At 40.8% G+C, this 18,943-nt stretch overlaps 1 protein-coding gene across 1 annotated transcript in view; it reads right to left on the reverse strand.

Annotated features, from left to right (window-relative positions):
• The window catches only part of LOC134878571 (RNA binding protein fox-1 homolog 3-like), a 393,703-nt gene that overhangs the window by 106,963 nt on the left and 267,797 nt on the right, over window positions 1-18,943 (reverse strand). Inside the window, exon 6 of the mRNA XM_063904677.1 lies at window positions 10,029-10,138. Coding sequence (XP_063760747.1) covers window positions 10,029-10,138 — 110 coding nt within the window. The remainder of the gene's footprint in view (window positions 1-10,028; window positions 10,139-18,943) is intronic.

The raw sequence follows: 18,943 nt of genomic DNA on the forward strand, positions 1-18,943 counted from the left end.
TGAGGCCTTGAAAAACCCCGCATGCTGGATTACTTTCTCTCAGTTATGACATCATTTGGAAACGGTATGCCTTGCTGTCAAATCAACTCTGCTTGGAAACAAAAAGAAAAAACTTTTTCTAGTGGTTCAATTGAGAGCTCATTACCCACTTAGAGTAACTTTGGCCCCAAAACATCATCTCTGTCTCCAGAAACCAGAGCTCAGAATCAATACCGAGGGCTGCTTCATTCACAGCATGCTTAACATGCTTTTGTTATTCATGTTTTGCTCTTATTCCCAAGTAAAGATATGTCATTAGTAAGGATTCAAATAACTTTCCCCCCCCGAAAGAAGATGCTTTCTCCCCTGATATGTGAACTCACGATCAATAGCCACACATACGCACAGTCTGCAGGAGAGACTCATCTCTAACTGCATTTACAGAGGCAAAGTTGGAAATATGTGGCGCTTTGGAGAATAATTTCATTTACTTTGAGTTTCTGTGAAGAACACAAGTTGGTAAAACACTGAAGGATTAAAATTATGTGCTGTAGTGAGAAATATAATGTAGTGTAGACGCTAAGGCAGCGAGCGCTGGGGAGGGTTCTGTTGTGGTGAGAATACAAACCACCGAGGAGACAAAACCAATCTGACTAATCACACATGATCTCAAACAGAATTAATCAGCAGCTCTGGTTAACAATCTGTAATCATCCTCATTCTGCAGCCGTAATGCTGCCTAATTTATGATAAGACAAAAAAATAAAAAATGTCTGTCTGACTTGGATATGATGCCAACAACACCACAAGGCGCGTTTTTATAAACACTAAGAATTTAAAATGTGTCCCCAAAAGACCTTTCAAATTATCTGGAGTTAAATGGCAACCATGCTCCATATTTAGGAGTTTAATGCTTGCCTAAGTTTGGGTGATAATCACACTCAAACATCCTCTGTCCACGTAAAAATCCTATACATACGCAAAGGCCTCTATAGCATCTGGCTGCAGCATCAATAAAACACATGGAAAACCATCAGCTCTGCTCAAGCACACACACACACACACACACACACACACACACACACACACACACACACACACCATGCACGCGCACACACACACACACACACACACACACACACACACACACACACACACACACACACACACACACACACACACACTCCGGCTCGCCACACAAACGACAAACAACATTTTTTGAACCACTAAACAAGCAGATTAAAAAAGTGCTAAATGCCTCCTGACTTTTCCCAGTACTCACCCAAAAGTACATCATCATGGCAGAAGCAGGACAGGTGTGTGCAGGCTGGGACAGAGGAGAGCAGCGAGGGCCGAGCGCAGGGGCCAGTCCAACCAAGAGTGTGTCAGGAGGAGTCCGAGCGTTTGGACTGAGCTTTACTGCGCCCTGATCCACTGAGGCAGCCCTCCCTCTCAACTGTTCAAAAGGGTTTGACTTGATGTCCCCCTCCTCCTTCTTCTTCTCCTTCTTCTTCTTTCGCTCTTCAAGCAGATTGATCTTCGGTTAATTTTTCTTAAAAGAAGTCCCCTTCTTTTCAGTTCTTCTATTCAGCCAACACAGGAAAAAAGGAGAGGAGGTAAAAAAGCAGCAAGGAAAGGAAAAGGAAAAAGAGAGCCGGGGAGGTGTTGTAACCTCTTTTTTCTTTTGACACTCTTCCACTCCACTTGCCTCTCCACACCACTCACTTCGAGACTCTCCCTCTGTCTCTCTGCTCTCTCACTCTCTCTCTCCTCCTCTCTCCCCCCCTGTGCCGTCTCTTATTGGTGAATGTGAAATCAGTCGGTACGGCACCGAGGCTCAACTAGAGCAGCAGCAGCCTGCGCTTGACAGCTGCCTCCAGCGTTCCTCCACCGGAGCCGTGTTGCTCTGCATAGAGGAGAGCGCCGAACAAACCGGGATCCTGCAGACGGTACTGTAAAATTCAGCGTCCCGGGGAGGGAGGGGGGGGGGACGCAGGAAGCTTGGAGTCTTGGTGGAGAGCTCTGCGGAGAGGAGGGTGGGGGGGAGTGTGTTGATGATGATGCCAGTGATACTAACAGATTGCTCCTCTCTTCTTCTCCTCGCTGTCTGTGACTGAGATGTTTCACTGAAGTTGTGGCAGTTTCAGTTCATTGAAGAGGAGAAGACAATACTGAAGGGTGAAAAAAAAACACTGAGGAATCGTAAAAGTGTGCCACAGGCAATTGGGAGACACAGCCTATTTTCTTCTTGTTTTCAGGTGCTCAGCTTTATGTGCTGCATCCATAGTTTTTATCACATTAGATGTATTGTGTCAACATATCTCACACACAGGTTAGTTAAAAGCAATAATATTAAGTTCAAACAAAAATGTCCAACTTAATATTATTGCTTTCAACTACCCTAATCCAGTTGTGTGAAATGTGTTGACCTAATACAGTTAATTAAAGTCAACGTTTCAGTTTTTTTCAGCAACCGAACTCAAGCGTTGGTGACCAGGAAGTGTGTTTGGTTAAAAAAAAAAAAAAATCAGAGATCAGAAAAGATCAGAGGCCAAATGAAGTTAGTGTGAAACAACTTTGTGTGTCAGGCGATATTACATTACATGCTTTAGCGTGTTTTCCATCTGGCGGCTGTAAAGGAGGGAGGGGAAAACAGTCATGGGGAGAGGAGGGGGGGGGGGGGGGGCATGGCTATCTTCTAGACAGCACTGTAACAATGAGCCTGCCTCAGCAATTTTAAAAACATATCATCAATACACGACTGGGAGCTCACGCTTTTAAATATTAACCCTGTGGCGGCCGGGGGCGTGCCGCGGAGAGCTTTGAGTGGTTTTTGCGGCAACCTCTAGTGCTGGATTATCCAATAAAAAGACGTCCTGGGGGATGAGCTAATTTACTGTAGGATCCTAAAGAACATTTGCCAGCTATAGAGAAGATTGCCGTAATGAACAGAGCAGATATATTCAGGTTATGTTACCCATCAGTAATTGCCACATAAGGAGGTTGAGTTAAATTTGCAGCTGGCTTTGAGCGGATTTATTCACGAGGGGCCTCACTCAGATGGCGTAACCGTCATGTTGAATTTATCACCCGTTTTATTTTATCCACCGTCGTGAAGTATGAAAGGCATCCACAGAATCGCAATTAGTAATATTCGCAAATATTGTGGTGTTTTAGAAGAATTGGTTTATTTTTGAAGTGCGCTTCTGATAAATCAACACAAGCTCGGCATAAATCTCAGGCCTTCCCCCTCAATCACATCACAATCCTACCGTACCCACACGCACGCACGCACGCACACACACAATTTCTTATTTGTGGCATTACCATGCACATACAAGTCCCCCATATCTTTATACATGTCCACCAGAACCCAATGGATTTACATTAGCAATCACAGAGTGGGGTAACCGCCCCACTACTACATCAATCTCTGATGGGAAATAAAAATGAAATGCACTTCTCAGGCAACTCGGATTAAGGATCACGCTTTTATCAAATACTGAAGTCTATTTCAAGTCCAGCTCATAAATAACTGAAGGGGAGAGAGGGAGGAAAAGAAGAAAAAAAGTATGGAGGCGAAAGAGAGAGACCTGAGGGGAAGGGTCGGGGTGGAGTGGATGTAGACAGAGAGCATCATGGTTAGAAGCTGAGGGCACTTGGGGTTGCAGGGATTAGGGAGGAAAAGGTAGGAAATAAGAATCTGAGGGCATTTTAGCATCATATAATCCCCACTTCTCCTTTTTCTAGAAATCTCCTTCAATTACAGATGGAAAATGGAATTCGGGTTAAGATGGCGTTGCTCGGGGTGCAGACCTCTCCTGCTTCCTGTCTTCCCCCCTCCAGCTCCTTTTTTTTCTCCCATGCTTACCAAGGATGCGAGTGCACGTCTTTTTCCCGACCATTTAGATTTCCCACCATAGTCTAGACAATCCCGGGAGACTCCGTCATCCATTATAAAAGATGGAGCTTTCAAAGAGTGGAGGAAGTGAGGGCCTCACACAGAGCGTGTTCTGCCTAAAATGTCCGTCTGTCTCCCTGCCCTAGCTTCGAAGATCTGTTGTCTTAATATTTCATGATGATCTCACCTCTCCTCTGTAGTGCGCTGAGACTTTACAGAGCATCTTCTGTCAGTCTACACTCACATCTCTGTCGTCAGAGGAGACAATGAACCCCATACTCGATAAAATCCCAGTGGACTTTCCGGGCTATAGTTATCTCCACCTGTTCAACACACCGGGCCTTGTACCGTCTCAGCTGGTGTGAGTCCAGCTGGATGAGGGGAAGGCGGGAGGGGAAGCAGCTCCATCCTCGCAGGTTACTTTCCTCTAATCACACACTTCTCTTTATGGAGTGACCTGTTTTACAACTCGCTGACATGGATCCTCAGCTGCGTTCCTTTTATCTGCCTTCATCAGCTCCACAGGTAGCTATTGACATTTCTATACTAAACGCAGCACATCATGAAAGGAGGCTGCGCGCGCTGATACCGTTATGCAATACTCCACAGCAGAATGTAATGCTCCGTAAGCTTTTCGAGATTGTAGCACGTTAAGAGTTTGTGTGGAGATGGAGTTTTACATATTGCATTTCAATTTACTTTTTTATTGCGGTGAAAAAAGTTGGGGCGCCGTAAAGCTCATTGGGTATAATTGGCGCCCAATATAGGGGGACTCGGAATCTGTGGGGTGGATCCAGGTTTGAATCCGGCCTGGAACTATTTACTGCTTGTCATCCCCTCTGTCAACCCGTTTCAAAAACCGTCAACCGCCTGAAATAAAGCTTGTTCTGGTTGCCACTGCTAGATATTTGCATCAGCTAAAAATGGTCCTATGAGCCAGAATTTGAAATACATAGTGTCTTTACGTGTATGATTAGAACTGATGCTTTTATTGAATGAGCAGATGCAGTTTGGAAAAAAGTGTGCAAAAAAAATCTTGCAAGTAGTCCATTATTTAAAAAAAAAAACATGAAAGAATATAAGTTTAAAAGTTTTCTACACAGCACTTTTATTTGAAGGATAGTTTTTACATATTGCATTTAAATTTAAATTTTTATTGCGGTGAAAATAGTTAGGGCGCAATAAAGCTCACTAGGTATAAATTGGCGCCCGATATAGGCGGGCTCGGAACCTGTGGGGTGGACCCAGGTTCGGATCAGGCCTGGAACCATTTACCGCTTGTCATCCCCTCTGAAAAAAAGGTTGTACTAATTGTCACTGCTAGATATTTGTATCAGCGAAAAATGGTCCTATGAGCCAACATTTGAAATACATATGGACGGTTTTACGTGTATTATTAGAACTGAGGCTTTTATTGAATGAGCACATGCAGTGCAAAAAATCTTGCAGGAATACTATTATTTAAAAATATGAAAAGAATATAGGTTTAAAAGTTTTCCGCACAGCACTTTTTATTTGAAGAATTGTTTCTTATTGAGTAACGAGGAGGCCATCAGCACGCCATCGGTCATAACTCTGCTTTCACCAGGCTAGCTGCCAGCGATCAGGACTGAATCATTGCTACCTTAAACAGTGGTACAAATTCATTCAACACTGTGACAAAGTGGAGCTTACAATAAGCAGGGTGGCTGGTGACTGACATGTTTTCCCTTTGGGGCTCGCCATAGCTCGACAACTCCTGATTTGCTTGCTGCTGAGATTACAGCGAATGTGTAAACTCGCCCTCGCCTGCTGGTGATATCAACTCCAGCACACAGGGGTTCATGTACCAGTACAGGGAGGACACTCAGTGCTCCACAGCAGGAGACTGTTCCTGCTTCTTATGGACTATGGCCTGAGTCCCAGTGGAAGTTTTTGGCTTTTAAACTTCTATTTCTGCCTGTTATTGTGTAGCTTTTGAAACTTTTCTGCAGCCACACACATTAAAGATGTTTTTTTCATAAAAAAGTAAATGACCCACCACTTCTATTTCAAAGGACAGTGTAGTAGAAATTGCTTCTCTTTTTTTCATGTAAAAAGCTCCTATTTTGCGTTTTGGGTTTCTTCCTTGCCTCTAGTGCGTTCTACAAATATTAGTGCATGTAAATGGTCTGCAAAGGCTAAAATGTGTGTGTTCACTCCAGAGGGAGTTTCTCTCCCACACACTCCCCCCCTGCCTGAAACGCCTCCATTTGACTCCTTTGTTTACTTCAGTAACATAATGACATGACTATTTAACCACTTCTATTGGCTAGCACACATTAAAGCATGGCAACATGTCACAGTAGAGGGCCAAATACATATATGAACCTTAAAATGAGAATAATAAGGCCCCTTTAACACACAATATGCTAGTGTGGCCTGCACTTTTCAGGCCTAAAAGAAAATATTGCACACATGAAGCAGGTGTACATTTTAGGTGGATAGGTTTCAAGCGGGATATTTAAAGAAAAACTGACTTTTTTGGTGGTGTATAAAGTGCCTACCAACCCACAAACAGTGAGATATCTACAATAATGGCTTAATAACCTTTGCCATTATATTTTTTTTCCAGACAGGTTTATAAGAGATGGGGAAAATGCATGAGAAAAATAACGACCATTGAAGCATGCAAAGATGTTCTTGTAGAAATATAGAATATTGGAATGAACCTGTATAATATGTTCTCTTAACACATAAAAGGCAATCTTTTCGAGAATTACATTTGAATTTAGCTCATGTGTGGGCTACAGCGACAACCAATAAATTGTGTTACGTCACCAAGACATCCTGTCAGCCAATAAAAAAGAGGAAAACAACAAGAGGACACCATGCTTTCACATATCTCTTTAACTCAAGCATTCTGACATGGAGAGCCTGCACATTTAGCATTGAACACAGTAATGTTTTGTTTCCTAGCCCTGGAACATCATTAAACATCATTTGTAAGCATACATTACACTATACGCAGCAAATCGTCCATCTGGTGATTTTGGAGCTCACTGTCTGGAAAACAATAAATCTATTGCACGGCTCCACGTAAAGATCCCACTAAAGTAATGCCTCCGTGTAGACATACGTCATGTGTATTAAACATAGCGGTGCAGACTGTATGTAGTGTTAATAATGCAGTGTTTACACCTTGGCATTGAGCAGGCAGCTCTGGCCCAGGGCTGTGCAGTAATTAGGGGCGCAGTGTTGGGGATGTGAAGCTTGCTGCGTGTCGTGCTGATTCCACTGCTGGGCCACACCCCCCGAGTCCCAGCAGGAAGTCACACCTTTCACAAGAGAAAGTGCTCCTCCAGCCTGTGAGCTCAGTGGGTACTCAGTGGTCCAAGAAGGGACACACAGGATTTAAACACGGGGACAGCAGTCTTTAGCACAACAGGGGCAAAGTGTGTGATCTGTTCATGCACACAGTCATATTTGTGCCCTTACATTGATTTTTGTCATATCAACCTGTCCCTGTCACATCTTATCCTTAGACTTAATATGATATAAAATCACATGTAACTTTTTTAAGTTACAAAAAAAAGGTGAGACATGCAGTGATTTTAAGTACTTTGAAATAATATTCTAAACATGCATTGAGATCGACTCGTCAGGTATATGGATATATGCTGAAAAGATGTGCACTGATTCCAGCAGTTGATTCATGATTCCTACATGTTCCTGTTCCATTCGTAACTCGGGAAGCTACAATTTCAACATAAATTGCACCATTTGTGTAAAAATGGGTTAAAACTGCACACCGGCAATTCAGAACTCAACTCCAATGGAGTAACACGAGAAGAATAAATGTAGTTGAATTCAAAGCAGGAGAGCCAATGATATCTTGACCTTTAAGTCCCAAATTCATCCTACTTCTCCCATGATGCAACACAGTAATGACTTTTCAAATATCTTTACTGCCTTGTAAATGCCACACAACACATTACACAACGGTAAACTAACACTGATTTGAAATGCGTCTTACTGCATCTTTAGCAATAATTATGTACATGCTACCAAATCCCAAGACCACCGTATTATATTTAATTATATGCTTTTAGAGAGATGCCATGGAGACCCCTTTCAGCTATGAAAATATATATATATATATATATATATATATATATATATATAACACTGACATTATATATATAATTATATATATATATATATATATCAGTTTAATTATTATTTGTCCTCCTCCATACTCTGTATGGCTGATAAGAACTGAAAAAAAAGCAAGGGTTTCTGTTGAATTGAAAGCCAGATCTCTGCCAGCCGTCAAGTTTGATGTCTTTATCATTTGTTGCATCCTTCAAAGACTTGTTTACTGGATGCGACGTATGTCAGTGCACGCATGCTTGAGTATTTCTTTGAATTAATTAATGAATACATATAAAGACACACATATATACCTAGCGCAGAGAGTAGGGAAAGATTCAGTAGCAGCACAGGCATCCTAACAGCCTCTTGCATCTCCGTTTGACATTAATTGATAATCAAACAAGCCTTCACATTAGACATTTATGAGATCAGCTGAATTATCTATTTAATGTAACCCAATTATATGCAACCCTTGTGCACCAATCAACAGTAATTCCCGACTCATAAATGACAGCTCCAGCGACAGATTTAATCAATAATAAACATTGATGAAAACTTGCGACCCGCATAGAAGGAGGGTAATTAACGGGAAGAAAAAGTGCTGTGCTGAATTTATTTTTTCTTTGGGAAAATGTGCTCTGTGATCCTCGTGGTTTTATGAGTCGCACGAGAATCTCTTCTCTCGCATCGCAGCATCAGTGAGTGTAGAGCAAACATTCCATTTCCCTTTGACAATTAGGGATAGACGTTTATCAGTAATCCTTAAGACAGACTGCTTAGTACAACACTTTCATTTTTTAAAGTTGTTGCCATGACGCTACATTTCATTAAAGAGGCCTTATTATGCTTTTTGGGGTTTCCCCTTTCCTGTAGTGTGTTATAGGTTTGTGTGCATGTGAATGGCCTGCAAAGGCTAAAATTCAAAAGTACCCCTGTCTGAAATGTCTTCATAGAACTCCTTTTTTACTTCAGTAGCATGATGACAACACTGGTGCTTCTGATGGCTAGCGCTCCAACACTCTACATGAAATGCAAAAGGGAGGGACACTTCCAACGCATTTCTAAGCAGTTGACCATTCATAACAGAGCCAGCCAGATAACCAATCAGAGCAGACTGTGTGTTTTTTGAAACAGAGAGTGAAAGACAAGCACCAAGAAAGAGCGCAGACCGTTAAATCACATTTTCGTAGTGGCCAAATGGTAGAACTACAAAGAGACATCTGTAAACCACTTTTTTTTTGGCTAAATCAACTGCAGAGTAAAAACAATTTTATGACCCTCAAATAAATCATAAGGGTATTACATGCGCTTAAAGCTAATTCCAGGTTATATTCCTTCATTCAAATGACTGAGCGAGAGCAGGAGATCAGAGGCGGGGCTTAAGGAAAACTCAAGTGAGCATGCCCTATGTTGGCAGCGATTTTTTGTCGCTTGATTTCGGGCTTCATTTGCCGCTGAGCAACTCTAACAGTATTGAACAGGGCCCTGCATCCACTGCGGAATCCAGTTCTCTTTATACTTCCAGGGTGGAGAGAGGTACAGGCAGCAACAATGAAAAGCTTTATGAACATTGAACACGTAAACACAGTAGAGGCACAAAATACAAAAATGAAAACGGAAAATGAGCATCATATGTCCTCTTTAATAATTTAGCCAGCATTTTCTCAGTGTACTGAGTCAGATTAAACTGGGGAGAAACAAATTCAAACACCTAACTTCACCTTAGTTTTTTTTGGTCAGAGATCACACATCTTTTGTTTTTCCACACATGGGACTTTCCAACCTGAAGCCGGAAAGAGATATGAAATAAGACGCTAAGATGTTGCTGGGTTCTGTAGTCTCACATCCACAGCCGAGGACTGTCACATCCTGTATAACTTCAACGAACACATGTCAACAAAGCGGGCATCAAAAGCAGCCTATTAGAGACGCTGGGGAATTCTGCACCTGAAGCTTGTTTGGGGTTCAACAGCACTGCATGAAAGTCTTCTGACAAAATGGAGGTAAGTGTGCTCGCAGGGCCTGCTGCTCTTACCAGTCTTGTAAAGAGGGGCACTCCCAAATGCCAGAGGTGATCGTTCAGCAGTCCGCTGTACACCACGTTCCCGAAGACAGCAATGTTTCCTGACTTACACAACGTGTTTCCTGCGGGGACACACAAACACAAGCAGGCGTCATTGAAACGGACAGGAAGCGGCTGGAGGGGCAACTGTATGCACTCTGAGACAACAACAAAAGGCAAATTCAATCAAAGGAAATCATTGCACCGGAAGAGAAATAATAGAGAAGGCATCATTGATTGTTATAAATATTGATTTCCGAGGTTTATTGACCTTTCATGTAATGCCAGATACATATGTGTAGCTCATACACAATCAATAAAGTTAGACAACGGAGCAAAGCTGATTCAAACACACTGTCGTATCTAGTATCTAAATTACCAGATGAGGTGTAATATGAATATTTCTAGAACTTTCTAAAAGAGAGATATGTCAAATTGTTGATTTGCAAGCGCTACATCATCACAAAAAAGGATTGAAATAAGGTGAGGAAAAAAAGGTTAAAAAAAAAAATTGTGACTTTTATTTGACTCATTTGATGACAATCATGATCTTTGTCTCCAAAAGAATCACAATAAGTCTGAGGACATTGCCGGCTTTACGAAGGCACATTTTTGGGCTTTTTCTTGGGCTGCTGTAACGAAATAAGCAACTGTTGCAGCGATGATGATGATGATGATGATGATGATGATGATGATGATGATGATGATGATGATGATGATGAGATATTATGATCATCAACACCGATAGGACCTTGAGAATACCTGATTGGTATTTGAAACACTCCTCATTAAATGCTTTATAGCCTCCATGCTTGAGCCTCATTACGTTTCCAAAACTACAGAGTACTGTTGAACCGCCATTGTTGTTGTATCAACAATGCTATTATTCAAGTATTTTTCTAATTTCCTTATATCGAAACATGGATGTGTTTTGCATGTTAGTCCCCCTGTGGCATTGACAATGTTAGACCTTTTCCTAGAAACATGTCTCTGGTAGGACAGAAGTACACAGTAGTCCACGATGCCAGATATCATCACTGATATCCTGTAAGCTTTTTTACAGATGTCTGTTTTTATCCAAAAAACAATTATGGAATATGAAATGGACACGTGAAACACTTTTAAGTGGAAGTCATGGTTTGAAACCGTATAACTTGTGTTTCCAACTAGGAACCAATTATAACATGTTGTTGAAATGTACAGAATTGTTCAGGGTGTGAACTGTAAAATAAACTTCATGGTAGTGGAAAAGGGGTATGATTCATGTTTGTTTCACCAATGCTCTCTATCTGACCAAGATATCGGCTGTAATTTAATCTAAAAAAAAAACAACTAAGCTGCCTCTTCCTTGTTTTTTTTATACATGAAGCTCTCAAACAGCTTCAGTGTGTCGAGCTGCTGACGTTTATACCGCACAACTCTTGGGGTTGTTTGTTAAAGGCTTCATACACATCAATTAAGATCAGAAATTCCTGTATAAATATATATTTTCTTATCTTAAATCCTTCTTGTAACTGTATTAAATACTGTTGTCATATTTCAAGAGTGGATTTCTTGTGATTTTCATTCTCACTGGATCAGAAGTCACAAGTTAGTTTAACTCTGGCTCTCTGAGGCTTTCCAAGTGAAATCAAAGTTTAAAAAACATATATGCTCCACATATACACAATAACACTGGCATTCTGTCAAGCATACTGCTGTAGAATGCAAAGCTTCCTATGTACAGTAAGTTTTGTCCACTGCACACAGTTCACCATGGCAAAGACACTCTTGATTAGCTCACATGCAACACACATGCATGCCCCCTCACACACACACACGTCCCCAAGAGGGTGATGTAGTGCACGCGGACGTCCCCGTGTATGTGATGAATGCAGCTTATGGAGGAGGCAGCACAGAAACACAGGTCCCCGTTATAATTTCTGCACAAAGGAACGCTGCAAAGGCACACCAGGGGTGGACTGAAGCAGTGCTGACAAGCAGCACATGCATTATTTAAAAACAAAAGTAAAAAATGCCCATTAAAGTGTCAGTGGTGCTTTCGGCAGTGCTGGCTTGGGCGCGGTGTGCGTATTACTGTTATTAATGGGCCAGGCGTGGGGGGCATTGCTTCGGTGTGATTGCTCTGCTGCTGCTGCTGCTGCTATCTGCGGTTCAAGCCTCCCACTTTTTTTTTTTCTCCATTTCTTCTGTGTGTGTGTGGAAGAAGAACAGATGAAGAGCGCGATACAGACAGAGACGGAGAGACACGGCGAGACCCCGAGTGCACAGTCAATGAGCTCCTACAGCTAATATCATTTCACATTATTGAATGCATATTAAGGCGAGAGAGACCTTGTCAGACGAATAGGAGCAGCAGTGCTTATATCAAATTCTGATACGCCGTCACGGCCATGTCTAAATAAATGTCGGGAATGTAGTCAGCACATTGGAAAAATAAGTGCACACCATTTTCTTTGCAGTTTAAGATCAAGGGGCTATACATTACCGCTACTGACACAGCAGAATGAGGTCATTGTGCATGTTGTAATTACAGCTGCTGCAACGCAGAGAAAAATAAAAGAGGGTGTAAACTTTTGATCCCACAGTATCGAAAAATGTTTAATACATCAGTGGGAATAAATAAACGGAACACAATGATCATTGGGTGTTTGTTATGATCAATTCCAGAGCAGTTGAAATCAATGCAGTGGATGCTTTCACTGTTTGTACACACATCCCTGACCTATTCCTCCACCAGCCGTTTGTTATGGTATTATTGATGGTGTTTAAATGCAGCAAACAGAGCATATAATCAAATTCTCCATATATGCATGCAGAAAATGTCACATAGAAGAGACAGCTTCATCCCCCTTGTAAAGACTGCAGAGCTGTTTAACCGGGTGCTTTTTTTATTTATTTATTTCTGTATTAAAAATGGATTATGCTCTGCATGTTTGCATCAGCGGTAGATGTTTCCATAAAGTCTAACCTAAAGTGATGACATGTTGCTTATTGGTTCTGGATGAGTTGTTGATAATCTTTTTTTTTTTTTTTTTGGGTTGTTAATCCTACATTTTTAGGGCCCACCTCTCAGCAGTTGGAGCTGTTCTCTCATCTGCAGACTCAACAGCATTGAGCCCAACCTCTGATTAATTATTAATTGTGTGATTAAAGTGTGCTTTGGAGTGTGTGTGTGTGTGTGTGTGTGTGTGTGTGTGTGTGTGTGTGTGTGTGTGTGTGTGTGTGTGTGTGTGTGTGTGTGTGTGTGTGTGTGTGTGTGATGCTGGTGTGTGTGGCTTCAAAGGAGAGGAATGCAACCTGCAGTCTACTTTGCATTATCTTCAACTTTTTCATTCCTTCCCTCTTTTTTTGAGGGGGGAATTTAAGAATAAGACATTAACCTGCAGGTTTCAAGTGATTTAATACCCAAATCATCCGCCATGTACAATAGCTGCAAGAGCAGAGGAAGTGAAGGAGATGGTGTTGTTTTGTTAAATCAGTGTTTGAGTCTGTCTCTTTTTTTTTTGGCTGCACGTCAGATGTTTTCTCAGTGCAGACATTCATGGAGCTTATTTCAAGGTAGATGCAGTTATTTATATATTTTGAACAATTGATTTTGCTTATAAGTTATTCTGAATGCCAATATTCAACCTTAAACTTTACAATATTATAACGTTTTCAAAATAAATGTATAGATACTGTACTGAATCAGAATCAAAATACCTTTAACAGTCCCACAGAGGGGAAAGTTGCATTGTTACAGCAGAAAGAGCCAAAGTCAGAGACACTCTAATGAAGTTATTTATGTCTATATTTGAGAATTAGATGAATACAATTTAAAAATAATCAGTCAGTGTAATAACTATTGTTAATTTTGTTATATAGAAGTACAATTTAATATATATACTTGTTTGCATTTTGAAACAATAAAACATGATGCAGACTTCTGAAGGAGAATGCAGAATGTGATTTGCATTTTAGGAAAAAGTTTAAAGGAGCCACGTTTTGCTTTCTGGGTTTTTCATTTCCTGTAGTAGGCTGAAAACCAAAAGTTCTCTCCAGTTTCTATCCCACACACTCCCCCCCTACCTGAATCACCTCCATTGGACTCCTGTATTTACTTCTGTAACACAGTGACATCACTAGGTAAAACTGTTGTTGTAAAATAAAATAAAAATTAAAAAAATAGTGCAAAATTAAACAGAGCAGTTGAAATTAGAGCACTATTTTAAAATTATTATGTTTTTATTTTCATTGTTTTATTTAGTATTATTTAAAATATGTGGCATTGCTGGAGGAGCTCAGGACCTAAGATTTCTATTACCATAACTACACGTAGCTACTGCACACATGTAATAAAAAACCTTGAACCTTGAACCTCTTTTCTTGTATTGGGTAGTGCTCCAACACATTGTACGTGATTCGGTTGACCAATCACAAAACAAAAGAGCCGGCCAGCTAACCAATCAGAGCAGACTGGGCTCTGGTTTCAGACAGAGGGTGAAAAGACGTCAGCATCACAGGCAGTATGAGAAAAATAAAGAGCTTTTTGAACATTATAGCATAGAGACATGTCCAAGTAGAGGCACAAAATACAAATAAGAACCTGGAAATGAGCATAAAAGGGCCCGTAATGTTACAGAGAGGTACATTTGTTTTGAAGAAAATGTTAAAGTAAGGACTACATTGCAAAACAATGTGATTGGCCAGGATTTGGAAATAAAAGCAGAATTATTCAAAATTAACTGGAAGTCAAAGTTTCACCCCCCACGTACATGTGAAAAACATATATTACCATTACAATTACACAATATCGAAGCAGATAAAATCAGACCAAATTAATTGATTAATGGACAGAAGATATTCCTGTAAACGCTTGATTGGTCATTAAAGCATTTTTTCAGTCATTAGGTCTAATTTGATCTAGCTTCAAATTTGAGAAAAAATTAAAAAAACATTTAAAGGTGACTGTGGTGTTCATATACATATGTGTGTGTGTGTGTGTGTGTGTGTGTGTGTGTGTGTGTGTGTGTGTGTGTGTGTGTGTGTGTGTGTGTGTGTGTGTGTGTGTGTGTGTGTGTGTGTGTGAGTGTGTGTGTGTGTGTGCTCTCCGGCCTCCTCCCCTGGCTCTGCTGCTGGAGGTGGGTCGCTTAAAGCATTCAAACCCCAGAATATGCAGCTCATTGCAACGAGGCACATTGCGGCAATGCAATAAGGGAAAACAACACTTTTAATAATTCAGGCCCTGAGACTGAGAGGGGGGGAGAGAGGTGGAGTGGGGGGGTTGGGTGGGTGGAGGGAAGACGTCTAAAAGTACCGCAGAATGGTTCATTTAGCTCCTGCTACGCATTATTAAAGTTGTATCGAACCCCCCTCCTGGGTCTTTCCCAAAGTTTTTCTTTTTTTTTTTTTTCTTTCCTCTTTCCCCCAAAGCCTACGAGGTAACCAATAACAGCTAGCAACATTTATAAACGACACAGTATCCTGCACCTTAGAGGACGTAAACAATGGTGTAGCTCTTAATCTCTCTTTCTTCCTGCCCTCCCCGCTCACCAGTCCTCCCGGTCAAAAATTTGTCAGTGCTTTATCCTGTTTGAGCCGTAACATGGAGAGCCCCTCGCTGTCCAAGATTATTTTCTGCCTGAGCTAAGCCCACGATACATAAAAAATGTGGGGAATGAACCTTGTATGGAATCAAATTGAGTAATAAAACCGTGTTCGCCGTGGCACTGACGGACGCATGATGGTACTGTTAAGGACGTGTTCAAAGGTACCACAAATTGCCTCTGAGCCTGATGGCAGTTTACGAAAGTGGATATGAATAAAAAATAGAGAAAAGGGAACAAGCTCGAATGCAGATGTGCTTATTATCTTTCTTATCCTGCGGGGGAAAAACATCAATGGGTCATTCTGACCTGTAAAAATAACCAGCAGATGATATTAACTCATCCACTATGGCCCTTTTTTCTTCTTTTTCCCTGTAAAAATCATTTTCATCCCCATTGACACACTATCATGCTGTATATGAAGGATGTTTCATGGTGTTTCGGCTCCTAACTGAAGCCTTGTTATGTTTACACTGAGTGAAATATTTAAACCTAAAACACCATGTCTTTTATGGATGCATCACTCCATCAAAGGAACATTTGCCAGATGTTTCGTGCACCATTTTATTCATTTTACTTCAAATCTATCCTGACTTCAGACCACAGTGTAAATGTGTAGTGTATTAGAGGTATAAACAAACCAAATATTCCACATCTGTCCTAATATTCTGATAAAAGCTCTAACATATTATAAATCCTTTCAAATCAGTGGTGGTCAAGCTTCGCACAAGGCTGTTTGTGGCTCTTTGTGAAAACTTGACATTTCAGAGATACTGCGCAAGGTTTTCCGCCGGCAGCAACAAATTAAAATTATTATAATTTATGATTACTGCTTACAATGCACAATACAATGGGGAAAAAAAGTAAAAGGCCTATTAAAATGTCCATTTAGGATATATAAACCATAAACTGCTGCAGAGATCCTAAATCAAAGTCCACTGAGCTGCAAGAGACGCAAGAGACAGAAGACAGGAGGTCAGGAGAGAGGGAGAAGACAGTGTATGTCGAGATGCATTATGATTGGCTGATATATTGCCCTTTTTTATGAGAGATCAGAGTGGTAGAGTCGGTGTTGTTCACCTCTCAAACGATAGATATGAAACTGTCTGAAGACATATTTACTGTAGTATGTGACACAAATGAATGCAACATGTGGATCAGAGCCCAGCATAATAATAGTATTCACTGTGAGTAGTAGTTAGCGGATCATATTTAAATGGAACTCTAGTCATTTGTAAATGTACACAGCACAGATTGAAATTTGACATCTGCATAAAACCCATGCAAAAACTAGGAACAGTGGTCAGCTATAATACAGCGACTGCTTAAGAACCATGGCAGTGCCAAGGAGGTAAACTGGCCCCTCTCCAAGTATCAGTTCATACTTCTTAGTTTGGTCTATTCAGGGACTTGTACCGGTGACCCTCCAGTTCCCTCATGTCTACGGAAAAAAAAAAAAAAATTGGTATGAAGCTAACCAATCATCACATTACATTTGGTTTGTTTAAAACATGCTAGTTCCATAATCCAAGTGTTTATGCTAAGCTAAACTATAGGATAGAAGCTAGCTGGTGGTACTTTATAAATACTATACAGAAAAGATTGCATTCATTTTAATTTGCTCAAAGCAAGAAACAAAACAAAGCAGCATGAATACCTAAATGTGAGACTATTCCTTTAGAGAGGAAATATGCTCATCTTCAGGTTCACATTTGTATTTTGTGCCTCTGGGACATGTCTCCATGCTTTAATGTTCAAAAAGCTCTTTATTGTTCTCTTACTGCCTGTGCTGCAGCTCCTCTTTTCACCCTCTGTCTGAAACCAGAGCCCAGTCTGCTCTGATTGGTTAGCTGTCCGGGTCTGTTGTGATTGGTCAACCGCTTAGAGATGTCCCGCCCATTAGCCTATCATGCACAACATGTTAGAGTGCAAGCCAATAAAAGTGCAAATGTCATGTAGTGATATCAATATGTTACAGAAGTACATCAAGGCTTTCAGGCAGGAGGGGGGAGTGTGTGGTAAGGACATTTGGGATTTTAGCCTTTGCATACCATTTACATGCACACAAACATATATAACACTCTACAGGAAAGGGAAAACCCCCAAAAGTTGGGTGTGTTTCAGAGGCTTGTTTGTTCAAAGCATATTGAAAAGCTTAGCAGTGCTTAGCTAGTAACCTTTTAAAGACGCTTATGCTGTGTTCAAGGCATATGGGAGGGATGATAGGGATGGAAAATATCTCCATGTTAATGACTAGTGAGCGTTTATATAAGATGGTTGCATGATTGTGTTAGACATGTGAGGATTAAAATATTGAGCATTGACACTATAACACCCTATCAATAATTATAGACAGCTTTATATGATGAGTATTAAAGGGGAATGACCATACACTCCTATCCTGTATTTATGATCTCTAAGCAGTTCCTTATTATTAAGTGCCAAGTTGGATCTATCTTCCAATCGTAATCACGAGTTTGATGTTGACGTTAATACTATTTAAAAGTCGGACAATTGTAATAACGATAACTCCGTCATGACATGAACATGCCATTAAAGTCAGTTTGGAATCTCATGAATATCAATTGACTTTGTGGATGTGCAAAAGGTCTGTTGTAAGCTAGAAAAAAATGAAATATATTTACCATGACTCATTGAAAAGCGTGCTCCAGCACCAAGTACCTGAGTCAAAGAAGGTGAATAAAAAGAGAACACTTTGAGCTTTTGTGCTGCTTTCAGTAGCTGCAAAGAGCTGAGTATGAAGATAAAATGTAATGCCGACACAGCCCTGACAGTGTTTATGCATGTCTGGTTGGTTTTGGTGGATTTAAAAAGATAACACAATTGACAAACAGCTTTTGATGCGAGTTGATGAGAGGCCTTGCACATCAAAGCCATAGCAGTGCAGCCACCCAGCCTCCACGTCAGACGAACAGTCAGCCAGCTGCTTCGTCTCCTGCTGAGTGTCAGACTCTGACGCTCTTCCTGCTTCTGCTTCCAAAGCTGACTAAACACAGAGCCCGTTTTCCTCAAAGCTATGTAAATTAGCCACGTTGCTAAGTGGATTCCTTTTTTTTTTGTTTTTGCTAAGCCGCTGGGCCGATTAGGGCCATTTCTATCTACAGAATGTATACATCCATACGTACATACAGTAGAAGCGTAACTCCCCACGGGGGATTTTCCGTGCTCTGTTCATAACACAAGCCTGCTTTAACACATGAGTTGCTGAATTCAGAGTCAATATAATGTCTTTGGTGTGAGGATGTCATAAAGCAAATAAAAAAATGGGGCAGGAGGTAG

Source organism: Eleginops maclovinus, chromosome 16 (genome assembly GCF_036324505.1).
Source record: "Eleginops maclovinus isolate JMC-PN-2008 ecotype Puerto Natales chromosome 16, JC_Emac_rtc_rv5, whole genome shotgun sequence".
NCBI lineage: Eukaryota > Metazoa > Chordata > Actinopteri > Perciformes > Eleginopidae > Eleginops > Eleginops maclovinus.